Below are 21,536 nucleotides of genomic sequence, written 5' to 3'. Positions count from 1 at the left end.
TGCTAAGAGTCGGATATGTCATCATTGAGAAAGACTACATTTGTATAGAGAGTATGGAGTAATTTAACAACTACTGATCTATGTTTTATATTTTAGCATAAATTTAGGGGCAGACATGCGTATAAGTGAATCCAACAAATACTTTTATGGCTCAAAACCCCTTGCGATATGCTATGAGAAATATTTTCTCTACCATTGTATTTACACATTTAAATACATACATATGTATGTATGTATGTACATATGTATGTATGTATGTACATATACTGCAATCAATACGAGTGGCTAGAATTAAATTAATTTATTACATAATTGAATGGAGTATACATACATATATGAAATAATAGTATAACATATAAAAACTAATACATATGTATATACATAAGTATGTGGCCGTGCATTTCCAAATCGGCAATCTTACACGATTAATAAGTATTATGTAATAAAATAAGTTTCCCACAAAGTTTATAATGAATGTCAATTCATTTATGATCTTACATGTGTGGTTGTTAATGAAGCATCTCCTCGAAAGTAACATGGACTCTATTTGCATTTTCCAAAACTGTTGGTCTAGTAAATAACTACATATGTGGTTAAGTAGTGTGCATACACACATGCATACATATATTGTACACATAGATTCGTAAGTTTATTTTTAAATAGTCGTAAAAATGTATAATCAAGAATGTGTATCCGTTTGTATGAGGCATTAATTTGCAATGGCCGTTGTCCGCTAACTGTCTAATAGCAATGCGTACTTTGCACGTACTTACATATACACATGCGTGTAACATTGCACATTTTACAGTGTGCGAAAGTCATTGCACTGTGCGGTACTTTCGGACAACAGCAAGACTGTTTGATATTGCATTCTCTACCGTAGTCACTCGTCGTCATTGTTGCGACAAGAGGCACTACATGTATGTACATATGTACTTGTATACGTACATAAACTTTTCTCATAAAAGCACAGGCGGTTTGAGAGGTTGATGGCTGCTTATTGGTGACATGCTTTTAACGCGTACAAAAAAATTCCTATTGACTCTAATTTGATAAAGGGGGACCCTACAAGCTATAAGTTACCTTCGAACGGCTTATTGATATACATACATATGTACATACATAGGTACATACATATGTAATATGAACATAACACAATATGCCAATAAAGTTATATTGTAAACAACTTTTGCACGAAATATTCGTTGCGCCTCTACAAATAATACATATGCATACATACATATGTATATAGTACACTACGATGTAAACCTTACTAGTCTAACTCAAGATTAAATTAGTAACTTTAAAGAATTTATAAAACATATCCCAAGCATCTTTAAAACACTATTAATGGTAAATTGGAAATTTGCCGAAAATTTTCCTTTAGGGTCGAATTGATTTTAAGAAGAGCTGCTTTGCATGCGCATGGATTTTCTCCTCACAGCCGTCATACGCTCTGCATTGAGTAGTTGCAGTTTCGTATATTTTGCATATGTTTAAAAAAGTATGTGTATATGTATGTGTATTTACTTGGAAAGCTATGTTCTTTCCCTGCATCACATAGTCAATGTGTATTTGTGTAGAAAATCTTAGAAGTGTTGGTGAGGTGAGTGAACGCAGCCGACCCGACTAAGCTGCGCATTTTTATCTCCTTTACATAAAAATATGTACATACGTAAATATATATTTACTGGGGTTAGACATTTTTAACCAGACTTTTAAGAATTTCTATATCTAACAATATTATTAAATTTAGAAGGCTTAACCTTGTAAAATTATTCTCTACTAGTGATATACATATGTATGTATGTACATACATATATGTAAATACTTAGTCGCCCTATTCTAACCGTACAAATGGATCAGTTATATGTAATACTTACAAGTATATTTACATATATAGACAAATATTTATTTATATGGTTGTATGAGTATTCCCAAATGTTATAATTATGATAGATGAAACCAGATTTTATCGGAATTTCGTAAGTGTGCTAAGCAAAGTTTAGTTTTCATGAGCTACCAATTTTCTTACAATTGAGGCCTACCTTAATGCTAAGTCGATCTTTGAGTGCAATGCCTGGTAAGTAGGTCAAGTAAATAGCAACCCCCGGCAGAAAAGGAAAATTAGCACAATGAACTTTTTTGATTTCACCTTGAGCGTTGTCACCAAGCAAAGCAAATCGTTTATAAACTCTTGAATCGATTATATGTATATACATTAAAGGTGGCATTATAAAAGTATATTAAACGATATACATACATACATACATATGTAAATAAAAAGTACCAGAAATTATGCGAGTAAATATCAATTGAGTTTGCACATTTTCACACATTTGTTTATGTATGTATATGGTCGCTTTTAATGCGTATCTACAATATTTTAGTGAATTTTACAACTAAAGTAAAATGTTTTTTTTATACAAATAAGTAACTTGCGTTCAGTTTCATCATATTATATATTCCTATAGCCAAAGTGAAAAAAGCTCAAGATTGCTACTCAATTCCATAAAATTACTCAAATTTATGTGTAAGTATTGTCATGATGTACTTATACTCGATATGCGATTCTGCTGAGCGCAGCTCTCTCACACTCAACATGTAGCTACAATCTCTGCAACTATTGTCCGCTAGTTATCTCGGCTAACGAGGCCGAAATGGAACTGTGTCCATCTTTGAGGTAAATGAACTTTGTCTGTTGCAAATTAAACTAATGTTTGAGCATTTGCATGGAGGACATTTTTTATATACACATACATATGTACATATGTATATATAAACTTTAATATATACAAACACTCATTTGTTTATATGAATGTATGTATGTTTTTGCACATCTATTGCTCCAATGGCAATCTACTGGGTCTGCTATATGACGTCAATGGTAAAATTCTTAACGTAGACATACAGTTTTTCACTATTATACGTCTATCCAATTTATGTGCAGTATGTGCATGCACATACATACATATGTATGTATATGTATGTGTGTATTTCTGGTAAGTGGTTAGGTGGGTAAAAATCAAATCATAGCACAAGTAAGTCATTGAACGCTACTTATATTAATTTATATCAACTATATGTGGGATAATCCTTTGTAGTTTTTAGTAATGCGTCTCTCTTGTCAGTATGTAAGTATGTTGAATAAAGTTTATATTAATTTTTATGACTACATTCTTATGTGGAATAAATCCTCTTACTTTCCTCGAAAACTTGTTTGTAGTTTAAATGCACAATTATACAACCATATGTACATACATATGTATATAATAGTCTTTCTCATTGAAGTTTGCGTATCTACATACATATGTACATATATGTACGTATAGTCTTTTATTAAAGAAAAATGGTTTAAAAAGGCGAAGTATGCGGAATTTTGGTAAAAAAGCACATGTTTGCATATATTTTCATTGAATATCTAATTAACAAAGTTAGATTTGTTCCTTTCTTTCTTTTCGATAATTAAGTATTTTTTCTCATTCGCTTTGCCCTTTTCATGACATTGTAAAATTAATGCTTTTATGTTGGTATTTATAATTTTACTTTATTCCCCCGATACTCACATTAAACATTATATTTGATACTCAGTTATACAAAGTGTTTCATAAATTCATTACTCCTAACAATCTAATATGCATTTTTTAAAAAAAGTTTTTTATTATCTTGCTTATTTTATCAGGGTATGGCGATACCATTTCTTGTGTACTATTCGGACGTTAACACTACAATAGCCTAGCAACTTACAACAAACTAGACCCGTAGACATTAGAACGTGTTGTTAGTTTAGACTTGGGCTGTTGGCTGAAAATTACCGTTAATGGCAAGCGCTTTGCTATGCAAAGCAGTAAACATTCTTCTATAAAAGACTGTAAGATACGAATATACTCAAGGAACTACATATGTCGTAGAGAATCAATCAATGTAATATTCTATATTTTGAAGCTTGAAAAAGCATTCAAAATGAAAAGGGATAACAATAATAATTGCGTTAAATCATAACCTACGTATGTTATTCCTTTCAAGTATATTGAAAAATCCTTTATTATACATACATACATATGTATGTATATGCAATTAAATATTTTTTTTCATAATTGCATTGTTGTTCATAACTGCTAAAAAATTCTAGTTTTTTCTGTTATCTTTATAAATATTCATACCACGAGATTGTGCAGTGTGCACTTTACTATTCGTTTCTATGTCATTGACCGTTCGGTAGCTAAAGTGAACCCTGGTTGCATATTTGCTCTCTTCAGATATCTCTAACAATTACATTTTTTCTTCGCGCTCTCCCTTCAGTGCATACTGGTAGGCTCTCACTTGATTATTTTTCGCGTAAACTCTAGAACATTGTTCTTCTGCATACGTACATACATGCACATGTATTTGTTTGAATGCATACATGGATTATTACATTCTTTGCTCAAGCTGGTTCAGACAAGAGTTTTATATATGTATGTATGTCAGTGCACCAGCAAAAAGTGTGTTGCAATAATTGCAATGATATTGTAGGTGTGAGTAATTAAACTCATACTATGAGAATGAAAATGTTTCTCATTTAATACACTGGGAGCCAGAATATTATGGACGTCAATGTAGTTGTTCGGAGCAAAGCAAATACGACGAATATGCAAAGCTAACTGCTCGTTCATATTCGTAAACATACACGAATACACGCAAGTATATTATTATGTAGACTAGTAAATGAGCTAAATTGAATGGGTATAGGCACTGAGCGAACGAACGAGCTCCATATTTCGAGGTTGCTGACCGAGAATTAGGTCACGACAATGATGGAGTTCGTTGAACTAATATAAGCAACAATGACAACGCCGTCATCACACTCTTGATTTGCTGGTCGCATTGCATCCCCATGAATTTCATACTAGGTGTGTACATTATCATGAACAATATTTTTTTTAAATCATAATTTTAACAAAGTAAATCACTTGTAGGACAATTGTATTTTTAACTAGTTAGAATATTAACTTATTTATCCCGTCTAATGTATCAATGAACATTGATAATTAAAACTGGAAAATAATATTAATAAATATTTTAATTAATAATATTTACAGACACATACATACATATTTATGGATATATACATAACTATGTATGTATGTATATACATATACACATATGAACATATTAAATAAGGTGTTCTTAATAAAATCGCTATTTACGTTCCCTCTAAAATAACATTTTGCAATCATCAAATGCCCGATACTTGAATGCTTGATATTGGTTATTACGTCAAAGAAACAAACTCAATATATTCAACTCAATTTAAAAAAGCACTCAACATTAGATAGTTGATTTGAGTTTTTTGAGTTCATTTGGGGGTCATTGCTCGCAGCTAGCTAGCGTGGAACGAAGACGCTAACAATAGCAAGAGCAACTACAACAGTGATTCGTGTTGTTCAGAGCACGACAACGAATAAACAATTCGAGGTTGAGTTGAGCAAATCATTCGCAATTCGTCTGTCAAACGTTACGGTTCAGTATATGTGCGAATATTTTGAAACATTTTCAGTTAAGAGAGATTTTAGTGAATATTTGTAAAAAACAAAAAAAAAAAACAACTTCCAATAAAGTTTTGTTGACAACCAATTTGCTACAATGCGCTCCAAACATATTCAGTGATTGAAATTGCAACCCAACGCGTAATGCCCATCGTACAAAAATAGAATAATTAGGAAGGCAATATTTAAAAACTGAAATGTCTTTATAAAATTAAAGCCGTTAATAACTTATAAAAAAGCGGGTTAAGTTCTCAAAGCCGTGTTCAAGTGAAACGTGAAAACCAACGATAAACTTATCGCTAATTTGTACTTGGCGGGAAATTTCCTTTAACAAACCAACAAGACTCTAAATAAAAGTTATACTTAATCAGAAATATGTTCCTTATAATAATATTTTTCTTATAAAATCAAGTTTGGATTAAATATATAAATTGTGTCGATATGGTTTGCGCTACACAAGAAGTAAATGGCAATGAACGCCAGCAGCAACATCAGCGGCAAGCTATTCAACTACAACAAATACCAGAAACATCACAGCCTCGGCAATTAAAATCACTTGCAATACAACCTACCGAGACCCAATTCCCGAAAATAGTATTGCTGTCAACATCTGCAACAAATATAAATCAAAACAACGTTACGCAAACCACAAGTAGTAGGCAGTTAAAGCAACAGCATTCTGCTTTGGTAAAACTTTTAGAGTCGGAGCCCATAACAAAAAAAATAATAACCAAAAACACAGATACAAATATTGGTAGTGCTGATCTTCTGATCAAGCATGAACTAAATGTAAAACAAAATGACCAAGAATTTTTAAATCTTAAAAAGAAAAATGAACAGAAGCAACAACAATTTATTCACAACGCTTCCGCAACTCAATGTAAAAGACTGAAATCAAATGGGATTAATCATCCCTTACTAGTCGAACATACAACTACAAAAAATCACAATGTAAAAACAGGAACTACATGTAGTTTTACTATAAATGCCATTTATGAAACAAAAACACAAGATTGCGTGGATGATAACGAGAATAATTGTGTGAATAAATTAAAATGTAGAGATTTAGCGGATGATGACCACGATAACAAATTTAAGGAAAGAATAGCAAATACGCCCCTCCACAGCAAATTATCGATACCACAAACCGATGTGGCGACTTTTAACTCAAGTAATGATTTCTTTGAGCAGTGTCAGTGTCCTTGGAAAAAAATACGATTTGCTAGAGAATGGAAGCAACGTGAACAACTACAAAAAAGAAAGCAACCAGAGTTACCGTCTGTTGAAGGCTCGAAACAAATTTTGACGGACGAAAAATTAGAAACTAATGATGGAAATAAAGAAGGCGATAATACTATTTTAAATTCAAAAGGCATACTGGCAACACCTGAATTTGTCTTGTCCAAACAAACAGAAATTGAAATAACTACACTTTTGAAACAGCAACAGCAATTTCGACGTGATAGTTCTGATAGCAATTCTTCCTTACTAAGCAATTCCAGTACTCAATCTACTACAAGTGTTAACTTTTGTACATGCACGCCACGGCAACTAAAGTACCAACAAGATAGTGTTATTGGAAACGATACAAGCTCTTCATTTTGTCAATTTAGTGATAATGATAATACCGAAATTGGGTGTGATGATGAACTTTGTATGGTTCATAATACATCACACCAGCAATCACAACTTGAACAATCGGCAATGAACGATCTTTGTCAACAGTTTGATGATAATTTAGAAACATTTACTAATTTTACACCTGAAGTAGATTCCAAAAGTGTACTAAATAACGATTTACTGACTTCAGGTGTAAAAAACATTTCACATAATCCCAGTTCTTATAAGATTGATGCAGAAACAGGAGTACCTGATGTACGTTATATTTAATTATTTTATACGTATATGTATATTGTTAGAAAATTTATTTGTAAAACGCAAACTGCTTATGAACTGCATACTAAATATGATTTTTTTACAATTCCAGGGATTTTTTCGGCGCTCTATTCAGCAAAAAATTCAGTACCGTCCGTGTACTAAAAACCAACAATGTAGCATTTTACGAATTAACCGTAATCGCTGCCAATATTGTCGGTTAAAAAAATGCATTGCAGTAGGAATGAGTCGTGATGGTAAGTAATATTTAGATGTAAATTAATTTACAAAATTTTGATAAAATAATACACAATATATAATAATGGTACGGTACATACATATACATATGTATATATGGAAGTAAGCAAAGAAATGTAATTACATATATATGTATGTATATAGGTATATTACTACACGATTGCACATACTATATCTGGTTTAATACAAACGATTGCAATACAAATAAGAGATTGACTCTCACTTTAAGTCAATTGGTATGCTTTACAATACTTTGTAAGTCGTTCATTCCCTATAAACACGAACGAAATGTATGCATACACTCGTACGACATACCGAAAGAGAGCATGAACTATACTACAACTAATACTATTTCTCCTATCATATATCTCTCATTCACTCTTCGCAGACTTTAGTGCGAGGAATACTGAAATACTGATTTTATAAACTGGTCATGTGTACATACGAATACATATGAGTATGCGATCGTACGTAATCACGAGCCTTAGCTACATGTGTATGCACCGGCCATGAGTTCGTTGACCAACCATGAACGAATTTTTTAAAGCAATGACAATAAAAGCAAAATCATTACGAATTACAATAAGCACACACATACATGTACATACATACATATATAGCCGTAATGGTAGTGGGTTTGCTATTTGTATGTACATATCTCAATAACGTAAGAGGGGAATAATCATGTGCTTGCGTAGATATTATATATGTATGTATATGGATTTGTAGAAATTCCCAGACAAAGCCTATATTAAAAGAAGTTATTTATCGTATAATAGATCATATATCAGATAGGTAGATACATACGTATGTACATCAGATAGGTAGATACATACGTATGTACATATGTATGTATGTTGTAGTAAAATTTTGAGGTATGTATACATATGTATGTATGATTATATATTTTAAATGAAATTTATTTGCATTCTTTATAAATAGTCTCAGTTCAATATTGATATTTTACAGCTTATTTTCTATGATTTTTATCCATTATATATCCGGCCATAAATCTTTCACAAAGTTGTGAGAAATTAGGTAATTTTACTTTACTTTTTAAAACTGCGAGTACAAGTATTATATAAGAATATATCTTGAACTTATCCCTGTAACTTATATCCTATAACCTTTTTTAGCAGTTAATCGATTACGCACCTTAATATCATTTGTTTTTAATGTATAGGTACATATGTACATATGTATGTACATAGATATACAAAAATGTGGTTATATGAATTTTAATTGCATGATATGTATTGACGACATATGTATACTCATATGTAACTATATATAATAAATAAATGGCCAAGGTTCATGAGATATATGAAATACTTAGCATTTTGCCAACACAGAGCACAAAACACTTTCACTTTTCCCGTTTGCTTTTGAAATAAAAATATTGATATGTATTGTATGATGTGTACGTATTCATGCATGTTAGTACATACATACATATATGTATGCGGATGGTCAGCACTCATGTGTCGGGTGTAAACGAACAAAAGAAAGCGTACGGAACATTTCATAATTTCTAAATTAAACAATAATTTTAAATAACAAATATGCTAGATTATGTGGTATCCCTGATACAAATAATAATCGACAATTGTATCATTTATACTTAGAATTATTATAAAGATAAACAACCAACGTTAGAAAATATGAATCATATAATTGTACATGCTTTTGTATTCAAATTTGTCCTATCGTAAAATATTTAGAGTTAACCTTTTATAAAGAATCCAAATTTGTTTGCTACTAAGATGCCATTTTTTCTAATGACTATTGTTTATCGCATACCCGAAATGAAATCGAAATTTTTACTCACACACTAATACACCTTCATTATTATAAAAATGAAATGAGTGGTAGTAGCGAAAGTTTTAATGATTTTTAACATCATATAAAAGACCTGGTTGAACGGTTGTTAGACTTTCGACACTTATTATACAATTCAAATCGTTGTTAGAGCAATTTAAATCTTACACAGTTTAGCTCGAGCAACTCGCCTACACAACAATATTATTCAATTTCACTCCACCTCTCTCTTTTACTTTTTTGAATTTGAGTGATTGTTGTGTTGTACGATAGGTCGACGTCATTGCTTGCACGAGTTCATTGTCCGCATCCAATGTTCGTAACTCTAAAACTAGGTCAGCCATTTTTGTTTGCCATCGCAATACATACGGTAACTTGGTCTTCGTTTACAATTATTGGTTGAATTATAACCATACAATTGCGGGAGACATTGTAAAGTATACATATGTACTCGTAAATGTAATTATGTACATACATATATGGATACATTCATATTTAAATATCAATGCATATGCAAATATGTGTTTATACATGTATGTACATATAGTATATACATATGTATGTACATACAGTATCTGCTTACTCAATAATCAATTACGATTGAGTTAAGCTCGAGGTTAAGTTCAGAACTAGCACAGCTATTCAATCTCCATTTTTATTACTAGAGTATATGAATAGTTATTATTTCAAACAAAACTTTATAAAATTTAAATTTCCTGCAAATTATAAAACTTTTAGAAGATACGTATAAAAGTTAGATGTACATATGTACATACATATGTATGTACATGTATCTTCATACATACATATGTACATTGTTACCCACACATGTTGAGACAATAAACTTGTTACAGGTAATCGGTATATTTTACTTACATCCATATTTATGCACATAAAAAATACGTATGGACATGCATAAGCAGTTTTATTCCCGCGCGTTTTCTCTTTGCCCTAGCATTCGTAATATGACTTGGGTTTCAGATTCGATGTACAAACAAATGTAACGTATGTGTTTGTACGTAAATATGTATGGTTGTGTATAAAATAGGTCGAACCTTCAAAAAGTTCATTTACCTCAGATACGCAACTTTATCAAATGAAACATGGTACAACCTAAATGAACAACCTCAAGTCGCAAAACGAGAGAACTGCTATACGAATGAGAGAAGGCCAACCGAATGAACGACCGAACGAATGGCTGACGAGTTTTGAGTGATTTTTAAGCTAACCGCAAATACTCCAAAACAATTTGACTCAAATTATACTTTCGATTTTCTTGGTGAATCGAAAAAAAAAACAAATGTGAATTGTGCTAACTTCTCACTTCTAAAAGTATCTCAATTCTAAAAGAATCTAAGAAACCTGTTCGGTATCAGTATGTCCAGATTATTATATGTGTACAGATACTATATGATTGAACATATGGACATTTGGATACTGTTGAAGTGGATTGTGTTGGGAAGAAACTATAATATCGCTAATTTTAATGAAGTTGTTATATGTATGCATTTATTTATTCTGTTACTCATGATTTCAGAAGTTCTCTATAATATTTTATATACCATATACAAATCCCACTGTGCCAATAAAATTTATTTTATAGAAAATATAGAATAATATATTTAAACATGGACTTCGAGATTAAAAAACGTATACTGTTATGTACATACAAAAATATATTTTTTGAAATCTTACAGTAAATTTGTGCTGATGTCATTGATTATGCATTTGAGCTAAACGCCGTTCAATGCTCCCAACGCAAAGTTGCAGCAGTTACATACATGTATGTATAGGTGCAGGCATAACTCAAGCCTACGTTGATTCTGATGTATAGAACCAAAATAACCTCTCTTCTTCATATGTTGAGCGGTTGAGTACGGCTGTACGCATATTCGTATATATGTACATATGTATGTACATATGTATGCAGATAAAATTTTGAATAGTTCATGTAATTTTTTTTTATTTTTAAGTGTTTTGAACACGTACATACATTTTTGTCAAATGTATTTATATATACATATGTAGATATACATATACAAATTTGTAGATATGTACGTATTACCGTGTATTCGCGACAAAAATACATACATGTGCTTATATATGTATGTATACTAACAGCTATATTTAAATGCCTTCTCAACTGTTTGCGTCGCCTTCAATAGCCATTGCTTTGTCTTGGGAGTGCAGCGACATTTATCTGGGTCATGTACGGTCATTCACTTTTGTTGATTGCAATCAAACGTGCAGTCAGGCATACTTAGTCACTTATCTCGAAGAGTGTTCTACATTTATGTGACAGTGAGCGTAATATATGTATGTATGTATGTATGTGATTTGGTCAATACAATATGTATGTATGTATATGCACTGCATATATCTAGGTTTAGTAAATGTTTGATCCAGCAAAATATTTTATTTGATAGATTCTCCTATAATTAGGAATTTTAATGTTTTTAGGAAGAAAATAATAATTAGTAAATGCACTAAAAATATACAAAATATAATGATAAATTGAATGACTTAAGAGCATTATTAATTTACCTAAAATTAAAATAAACTTAATAATAATAAACTTACTTTAAGTATGCATTAAAATACTTTATCCAAATTGCTATGTGATGTATAATATACATACATATGTACATATGTCTATGTAAATATGCATTATATAAACAAGAGTGTTTATTTATGAGAGCAATTGAAATAACTTTTGCATTATTCTCTTCTTTTAAATAATTTATTGTATTTGCTACGTATTACATATAAATACATATGTACATATGTATGTATGTATATAGACCTAGTGACAAGAAATACATATATATTTTCAATAGTTTATTAACTTCGAAAATAAACTTTCCAATAAACAACTACAGCTGGGTAAAAATACATGTATGTATGTATGTACATTTATTTGCTAAATGCTTTGTAAACAGCGAACAGACACCGTAAAATTTACTACTTTCACTTTTACTTTCTTTCTTTAAATTTAAAGAGTGAAGTACTAAAAAGCTCGTCTAGAGATAGCAACGGAGAGTTCAAAAACCTAATATTCGATTAATTTAATTCGTAAAGATACATTTACAAACATACAAATGTATGTACATAAAAAACTTAGTAATAATATCATAATATACATATGTATATGTAACAATTACACTTGAAAAGGTATTATATTTAGCAAGAGAGTATATAAATATGTATTAAAAATAATACTTTCGAGGTACACAAAACATTTAGCACCTCGTGAAGCACATATGTACATACATATGTTAAACTATGAAAATTAGTTATTTGTTGAAATGGTTGAAGTGTTAAGCATGCATTAATAGTATACTATAAAAAACTGATTCAAAAAATTACATTAATATTTTAATTGACTTTACTACTGCTACCACTGGTGGTAAGATACCATGGTGAGAAGCTTTTTAATGATATGCAAAGCTTTAGTTTTCTTTTCTCACAATTTCAAAAGTCTACAGAAAACTCTTAATCGTGGTGGAATATATACTTTATGGTTAGGTATTTAATGAAAATTATAGTTACTTTAACTTTATTTAATAAAAAAACTGAATATGTTTAGATTAGTTTATTGCAATATCACATACAAATTTTTTGTTGACCACAAATTGCGATATATTTTATACAGATGTCGAGAAAATTGTTTATACTCTCTTCATACATGAAATAAGAGTACTTATAAAAGAAGAGAGATTCGAAAGAGAATAAAATTATTGTTCTCTTATTTGAATGCCACCAATCTTATCGGTCAGTTGTTTTGTTTATATACATACATAAGCGGCATTATAAGCTTTTAAAGTTCAGTTACCACGTTTTTAAGTGATTTAATTTTGTGTGGTAAAGTGAGGAGATGAATTCTCCTCTTTTGGGGTCTTTATATTTTTACTACATAAGAGTACTATGAGAAAAGTTGCTTTGAGTGCTGCCCTTGCTTCTGCATCAGCTTTAATGTATTATGTATCTCATATTTTGTTTTCGTCCATACTGTCTTATGGGTATATTCATAACATGTTTCTGATTTTTACAGTTAGTCGCGTTCGAAACCTTGTCGAGTTTTGTCACGTTCTAATTCAGTGGTTGCTCGCAAACCAATAAAATTTAAAGCACAAACCAAAAGAAAAAACGAAGAATTAATCGTTTAACGCTAACATACAAAAAATTATTGTGCCGTATATCTATTAATTTTTTTAAGAATAAATACAGTGTATATATATGTAATAATCATATGTGAAATAAACAAACGTCAATATTGTGTATAGTTCTCATTCACAAATAATGTTATGAATATACTTACATACAACAGTGCTCATTAAGTGCTCATGAACAAAATCAAATTCAAAAACATGACAAAATCTAAAATTTAAAATTTAAAACCCCAATTACCTTTTTTTATTTAATATGTGTTTAAATAATTACTCGTGTTTCTAAAAAGTTGCAAAGAAAAAGTGTACCTGAATTAAATACCAAAAGTGTACGTATTCAAAAGTCAGAGACGTAGTTTTAAATATCCCTAACCATACATACATATGTACATACATATTAGAAAACTAAATTAATTTATAAAAAATATATACATATATATTCATGGAAAAATCATTTTTCCAAAGTTAATAAAAACCAGAAAAATGACCGAAGAACTACCAATTCTCAAAAGCATACTTAAAGGCAATTTTAAATATCATAATGCACGTAAGTTTCAACTTTTTTATACTAAACAGACACCTACCTATTTGAATACGTCTATTTACTTTTAAATAAAAGTTTAAATATAGTTGAATTGGCCCACTTTCATAAAGAGAGAATTTCTATTAATCTACTTGCATTGTGAGTGATTTCAATGCACTTCGATCAATCTTATTATTGGCTCTTTAAACCATACGTTAAATTGTTTGTGTTCTCATTTTTACTTTCTTTTTTCACTTCACCAATATTTACAACTATACTTTGCATTCAAGTTTTTTTATTACAAATTTTTTCTCTTCTCTGAAAAATATGTTCATCGGAGAAAAGTTTTCATTTTCGTTTTCATTTGACCCCAATTTCGCCGGCCTGCATAAATATATGCCAGTGAGATTTCTTCATTACTATAATCGTTGTTATTGTGCGCTTCGTTTTTTATCTGGGGCGTGCAACGACAAAAGCGCAGACGCAAAATGGTTAACTTGTTGACTTCTTCGTAACTATTTACCTCTCACTTTATTTTGTGCTGCCATGAAAACGGGTGTATGTATGTACATAAAACACTATAAACTATTTCTACCTGTTTAAATTTCGTTACCGATTTCGTTCGCTAGTTTATTTACTGTGTTGTCCACACAATGTAGTTAAGCGACCGCGAAAGCAAAGAGAGAACTTTTTGTGCTTGGTCTTTAAATTTCGAAATTTAATTTCTTTGATATAAACAATTTTAGTACGGTGTTGGTACTCAATAAATACAAATACGTATGCATATAAAAGGTCAGTAAATTATTTGTATTTAGTGGTGCAATCTTATACATTCGCATATTATAATGAAGATCAAATCTGCTATTATAAATTTCATCTTATTACACCTTCTCACTTTTAATTTCTATTTTGTTCGCTTTTATTAAATACTTTCGTTACTTTCTGTCAGGGAAATGAAAGTGTGATTGGTAAAAGTTTCCAAATCAGCGGATGAGAAATCGGTATTTTGACCAAGTTTGAGGACAACACAGTTGCTGTTTTACAGTGGTTAATTAAATTCGTTTCAATTAAAATATTATTGTAATAAACAAGAATAAAACATTAGTAAAATGCAGAACAATAAATGGAGGATTTTAAAAGAGGAGTCCATGGAGAATAGATTAATATGATTTTATATTTATAGTTATTATGTCCTTATATTAATCGAGTAAAAAATTAGAATTGACTTGCTGGGTAATATGAAACCACGATTAATAAAATCCATTTCTCTTAGGAAAGTGATTTATACCTGAAGAAAAATACTATCAGTCACATTAGACGATTAGCTAAACTTATTCCGATATTAATTAGCGGAAGGAAATGCCTATTTATTTTATAATTATTAAATATTATTTCCAAACTACATAATAGATATGTATTTTAATTGATTTCATTTCGTTTTGTCTTATTTGCAGCGGTTCGTTTTGGCCGAGTCCCAAAACGTGAGAAAGCGAGAATATTAGCTGCTATGCAGCAAAGTACACAAAATCGTGGTCAACAACGTGCGCTGGCAGGAGAACTAGATGATCAACCAAGACTTATAGCTGCTGTACTTCGAGCACATTTAGAAACTTGTGAGTTTACAAAGGAAAAAGTTTCTGCAATGCGTCAAAGAGCAAGAGACTGCCCGTCATATTCGATGCCAACTCTATTGGTAAGTAAATATAATATATTATATTATATAAATAAATAAATTGTTATTTATTAAAGTATATGCATAATATTATAATCTATCTCTTTACTTATTACTGCTGTATTTAAGTGAAAATTTCTTAACTATAAAATAAAATAACTTATGTATATATTATTTTTTTGTGTTTTTTACGCTAAGCTTGTTAATATTTCATTATTCAAATTTATGCAAAGTCTAACAGCAACGTCAGCAAGAATACTGCAAATAACACACCAAATCGTAACAAAGCCAAAGCAGAATATTATACTATACTTGTCTACAACAAATAAGAGCACAATATTAACCTTGTGCCGAAGTTTTTTAACCTTGAATTTGACTCTCGTTGATAATAAAATAACGAAGAGATAAAAAAAAAACATGCCAAATTGTTCCAAAATAATTTTTTTTAATCGTACGAACCAAAATTAAGTTTTGCTCTCCCAACGCATACACACTGGAAGGCAAAATTAGAGTTTTTGCTCCTCTGGAAAAAAATTATTAGGTATGTGTGTCCCTTTTTACGCCTATTAGCAATTTCTGATACATTCTCTTTTCACTGGAAGTTTTTCTTGTGGAATTTGAGAAGCATAAATGGGCTGTCATTTAAAATGAATTGTTACTAATAATGACTATTAAATTTCGGTCTTTACTGTATCAACGGTGCATTAATTCTACACAGACACATGCGCACTTGCCCCAGCCAACGGACGTCACAGCCACATCAACACAAACAAATAAATAGCAATGTAGGTATGAACATTCAGAACAACAACTTAAACATACATACATATGTATAAGCACACGCGCTCAAATACTCAAATATATAGCCGTATAAAAAATCTAAATAGAATACAAGCATGGTACACATGACCTTGTAAAATACGAGGAAATTATTTCGCAGCTCCGTATGCTTGCAATTCTCATCACCCCCCTTTGCCTTGGCCATTGCTTTCTTATTTTGGTTCGTCTATCGTTCAAGTTTTTTTGCTTGGCTACTCGTATAATACTAATGTGATATACGAGTACACACGTAAGTTTAACAATATTTATAATAACAAATACATGTAAACCTTTGCATAAATGTATCTACATATATGTATGTATGTGCATATAAATATTCATATTTTTCGATTCTTTTTGATTTGCAAAATTTAACAAAATTAATATAATGAAGAATGAACGTGTATTTCGTTGTTGTTTTTAAATTTAATAATGTTTTCGGCATTTTTATCTATTGATAAGTATTATTTTAACTTTTAGCCTTGTCTATTACGTTTATTTCATTTGAGCTTAAAGTATATTTAAATTGAAATTAAACAAAAAAGCTTTAGTTAACGCCCTTGGAAAAAGTCTTGACAACACAGCAAAAGTTCAAGTTTAAGTTCAACTCATCATATCTGAATCACGATGCGCCAATTTTGGAATGTCTTTTAAAACACTATTTACTGTTTTAAGTATCCTCAAAACAGCAATAAATGAAAAGCTTTCTAACTTTCGTATGGTATGGGTAGAAATACTACTCTTGGTAGACGTATGTATGTACATACATATGTATTTAAACAGCCGTGCTGTATGAAGATGAAACCTTGAACTATAGTTCGTCGACCTTGAATAGAATATCAAAACGAATCGTAACGCATATACAAAACTTAATTTATGCACACATTCAAGAACCGAGCTTTTTTCTTTCCATTCTGAAATGTAAGAAGAATAATAAGTTCACTCTACACTCTTTACCTTAAAATAGTGCTTCAGAGAATGATTTAATTTTGAAGAATTTTTCTACACATTTGAGCTTTTGCCAATATAATTTCTCTTTCTAAGTGCTTTTTACAAGAAGTAAATGCTCTTACTCTGAATTATACTCACATTGGAATACAAGTCACAAAGTACTTACTACATACATAACCGGCGCATGTGCTGAAAAAAGCAATGTTATATGCATAGATATCGATTTAAATGTTTTGTGGAAAATGTGACCTTCACTGAGACCTTAACATTGCAGTCAAAGTATATACATAGGTATATTTATATATAAATATGTGTAGGAAAATCGCTCTTAGGCCATTATGCATTTCAGAAATGCACAAAAATTAACCAGTAAATTAGAAGCGGTTTCTATTATAACAACGAAATATGCACTAAAAATAGGCATTTTTATTATATTACATATGTTATTTTTCTTTAAATTTCAATAGCACAACTTACTTATTACAATAAATTATATTTTATATTTTTAGGCATGTCCTCTGAATCCTGCTCCTGAGTTACAATCAGAGCAAGAGTTTTCCCAACGATTTGCCCATGTCATACGTGGCGTTATTGACTTTGCGGGTATGATACCTGGTTTTCAACTGCTTACACAAGACGACAAATTTACTTTGCTAAAGGCAGGCCTTTTCGATGCGCTGTTCGTACGTTTGATTTGCATGTTTGATTCCTCTATCAATAGTATTATATGTTTAAATGGACAAGTTATGCGCCGCGATGCAATACAGAATGGAGCAAACGCACGTTTTTTAGTGGATTCCACATTTAATTTTGCTGAGCGAATGAATTCCATGAATTTATCAGATGCAGAAATTGGACTATTTTGTGCAATCGTTCTTATCACACCAGATAGACCGGGCTTACGAAACATCGAATTAATCGAAAAGATGTACAGTCGATTAAAAGGTTGTTTGCAAAAAGTTATAAGTCAGAACCGTGCTGATCAACCGGATTTCATGTCTAAATTGTTGGACACAATGCCCGATTTGCGAACACTTAGCACACTGCATACAGAGAAATTGGTAGTTTTTCGTACGGAACACAAAGAGCTTTTACGCCAGCAAATGTGGACAATGGACGATGAGCAATCAACGAATATTAAGAGTCCTGTTATCAATTGGGATGATGCTCGTATGGACGTTGAAGCCAAAAGCCCTCTTGGTTCAGTATCAAGTACTGAATCAGTAGATTTGGAATACAGCACCTCCTCTACCACATCAGCGCCACACCATCGCGTTAATAATCTAGAACAGCAACCGTCAGCATTAGCTTCGTCAACTCCTTTGTTAGCGGCAACATTATCTGGTCCATGTCCTCTACGCAACAGAGCCAACTCTGGCTCATCCGGCGATTCTACCACTGAAATGGACATTATGGGCTCCCATGCACACCTTACCCAGAATGGGTTAACAATCACTCCAATTGTTCGATCGCATTCCCACCAACAATTGCATCATCATTTGACTACTGGCGCGCCAAACAGATATCGCAAACTAGACTCACCAACTGATTCAGGCATCGAATCCGGTAATGAAAAGAATGATTGTGTTATCAAAGCTGTAAGCTCTGGAGGCAGTTCTTCTTGCTCTAGCCCACGTTCTAGTGTAGATGATGCATTAGATTGCACAGATACACCTACAGCAAGCACCAGTCAAGCTAAATTATCTGTTTCTCCTGTTCGTTCACCTAAACCCATCGCTCCAACATCCACCTCATCTTTAACTGGAATAGTTAGTACGCCAAATTCCCTCAAACGTCAAATAGTCGAAGATATGCCAGTATTGAAGCGAGTATTAGAAGCGCCGCCACTTTACGATACCAATTCATTAATGGATGAAGCTTACAAGCCACATAAAAAATTTCGAGCATTACGACATCGTGAAATCGAAATTGCAGAGGCAGATCCAAGTTCCACATCTAATAATTCTTTAAATACAGAGAAAATAACCACACCAAAAGCAGATGCAAATAACACGGTACAAAGTTCGCAAGTGGCTACAGCAGCAAGTAGTCCACCGCCGTTTATTCAATCAACGAGTACAGCTTCTACTCCATTTGTTACTTCTCATTGTACAGTAACAACAGCGTCGTCTCCACATTCCCACGCTATAACAGGAAGTTCTTTAAACAGTCATCAGCAGAGTCAGCTGCATATGCATTTGACACGTCAAACGAGTTCGAATCATAATACTAGTAGCAATGGTAACCATACTAGTAATGTACCGCCACAACAGCAATCTTCTTTATCTAGTACACATTCAGTGCTCGCTAAATCCCTGATGGCTGAACCACGTATGACGCCTGAACAAATAAAAAGATCTGATATCATCCAAAACTACATTATGCGCGATCAAGCATCATGTTCTTCAGGTTCATTGATTCCTGGCACTCCAACCCATACCAGAACACGAAGCCCAGCACCAGTGCAGCATCTATCCCCAATGAATCAGACTTCCCACCATTATACATCTATTGCTTCCCCATCTTCAAGTAATTCTCCAACTTGTTCAAGTACAGTATGCAGTTCATCTTCGACTACAACAATAACTTTAACTTCACCACCAAACTCTATTAACCCAACTGTTACACGATGGCACGGTCATTCGGTTATAACGACAACAAACATCAACCAGCGCCAGCAATCTGTTTCGCCAAGTAGTAATGGGTCATCTTCATCATCATCTTCATTAAATGGCTGTCAATATTTTCAATCTCCACACTCCACATCAGCTGCAGTATCTCCCCCTCGCCCTTCGCCATCAACTATTCATTCACCCCCACGCTTATTGGAATTGCAAGTGGACATTTCCGATTCACAACAACCGTTGAATTTGTCAAAAAAGTCACCAACACCACCTCCAAATAAGTTGCAGGCATTGGTAGCGGCAGCAACTGCGGTACAAAAATATCCTACCGTTTCTGCCGATGTAACTGTTACACCGGCTAAAACTGAAAGTTCGCAAACTGTAACCACTGTGCCGGCAAATAGTACGCAGCAACTACAGGTCATGCTGGAAGCGTAAGCTTAATACACATATGAGTTAGTGAATAATTTCGCTATATAATTTTATGTAAAGAATGCACCAGTATAAAAGATATTTTGAGATTATTCGAAAGAAAATATAAAATGTGCATGGTATGATATTAAGAGGAAAATTTGGATTTGTACCAAAACCTAAAAGTTAATAAGATTAGGTAACAAAAAAGAGAGAGACTGAATATTCATGTATGTATATATAAAAAATATGAAATATTTTAAAGTATTGATGCAAGATGGATATGCTACTTGACGTGAATGAATTAATACGTTTTTGGGACGATCTTTAATTAACAAAAAAAAAAAAATAAATAAACACAGAAATATACGTACATTTGTGTAAATGCATAAAGAGACATCCATATATCTTTTCCTTAAAACTTTTGAAGTTGATAGTAGTGAAAACTGATAAATAATTATAAACTATAACTTATGTATTAAATATAAAGAAGAACTGTACATGAATCGAGCATGGATGTATTTTAGAAGATGGGGTAAAAATTGTGACAAAGAGTTATAAATGAAAGTATAGGGGGAGTTGCCATTTGCATTCAGTTTTTCAATTCATAAAAAAATTTAAGATTTTTATTGTATATTTTCCATTTTGTTATTATGATTTCCTGGAAAATTTAAACAAAAACTAAACTTTTTTTGCTATGTATGCATACTAATTATTTTTAATCAAAATTATTATAATTTTTTGTCAACCAAATATGTACTGTATTACATTAAACGATTGGTGTTTATAAAAATTTTTATGGCAAATCCTTACAACCTAACGACTGTATCTTCGAAGCACACAAAATAAACTGTACAAAATGCATGCAATATAGATTTAAAATACCATAAC

At 31.6% G+C, this 21,536-nt stretch overlaps 1 protein-coding gene across 6 annotated transcripts in view; it reads left to right on the top strand.

Annotated features, from left to right (window-relative positions):
• Positions 1 to 21,002, top strand: part of LOC126763477 (ecdysone-induced protein 75B, isoforms C/D) — a 43,025-nt gene extending 22,023 nt beyond the window's left edge. For 3 of the 6 annotated variants that reach the window (XM_050481011.1, XM_050481014.1, XM_050481013.1), the window contains 3 exons: positions 7,516 to 7,660; positions 15,623 to 15,861; positions 18,120 to 21,002. In XM_050481011.1, coding sequence (XP_050336968.1) covers positions 7,516 to 7,660; positions 15,623 to 15,861; positions 18,120 to 20,672 — 2,937 coding nt within the window. In that variant the 3' untranslated portion in view covers positions 20,673 to 21,002. Of the gene's footprint in view, positions 1 to 5,511; positions 7,404 to 7,515; positions 7,661 to 14,005; positions 14,193 to 14,835; positions 14,961 to 15,622; positions 15,862 to 18,119 lie in introns of those variants that run through there. The other 3 variants (XM_050481012.1, XM_050481015.1, XM_050481016.1) reach the window with 3 other exon arrangements.
• Positions 21,003 to 21,536: the final 534 nt, after the last annotated feature.

Source organism: Bactrocera neohumeralis, chromosome 6 (assembly GCF_024586455.1).
Source record: "Bactrocera neohumeralis isolate Rockhampton chromosome 6, APGP_CSIRO_Bneo_wtdbg2-racon-allhic-juicebox.fasta_v2, whole genome shotgun sequence".
NCBI classification, from domain to species: domain Eukaryota; kingdom Metazoa; phylum Arthropoda; class Insecta; order Diptera; family Tephritidae; genus Bactrocera; species Bactrocera neohumeralis.
The sequence above is the reverse complement of the archived record's forward strand: the minus strand, read 5'-3'. Positions and strand labels throughout refer to the sequence as shown.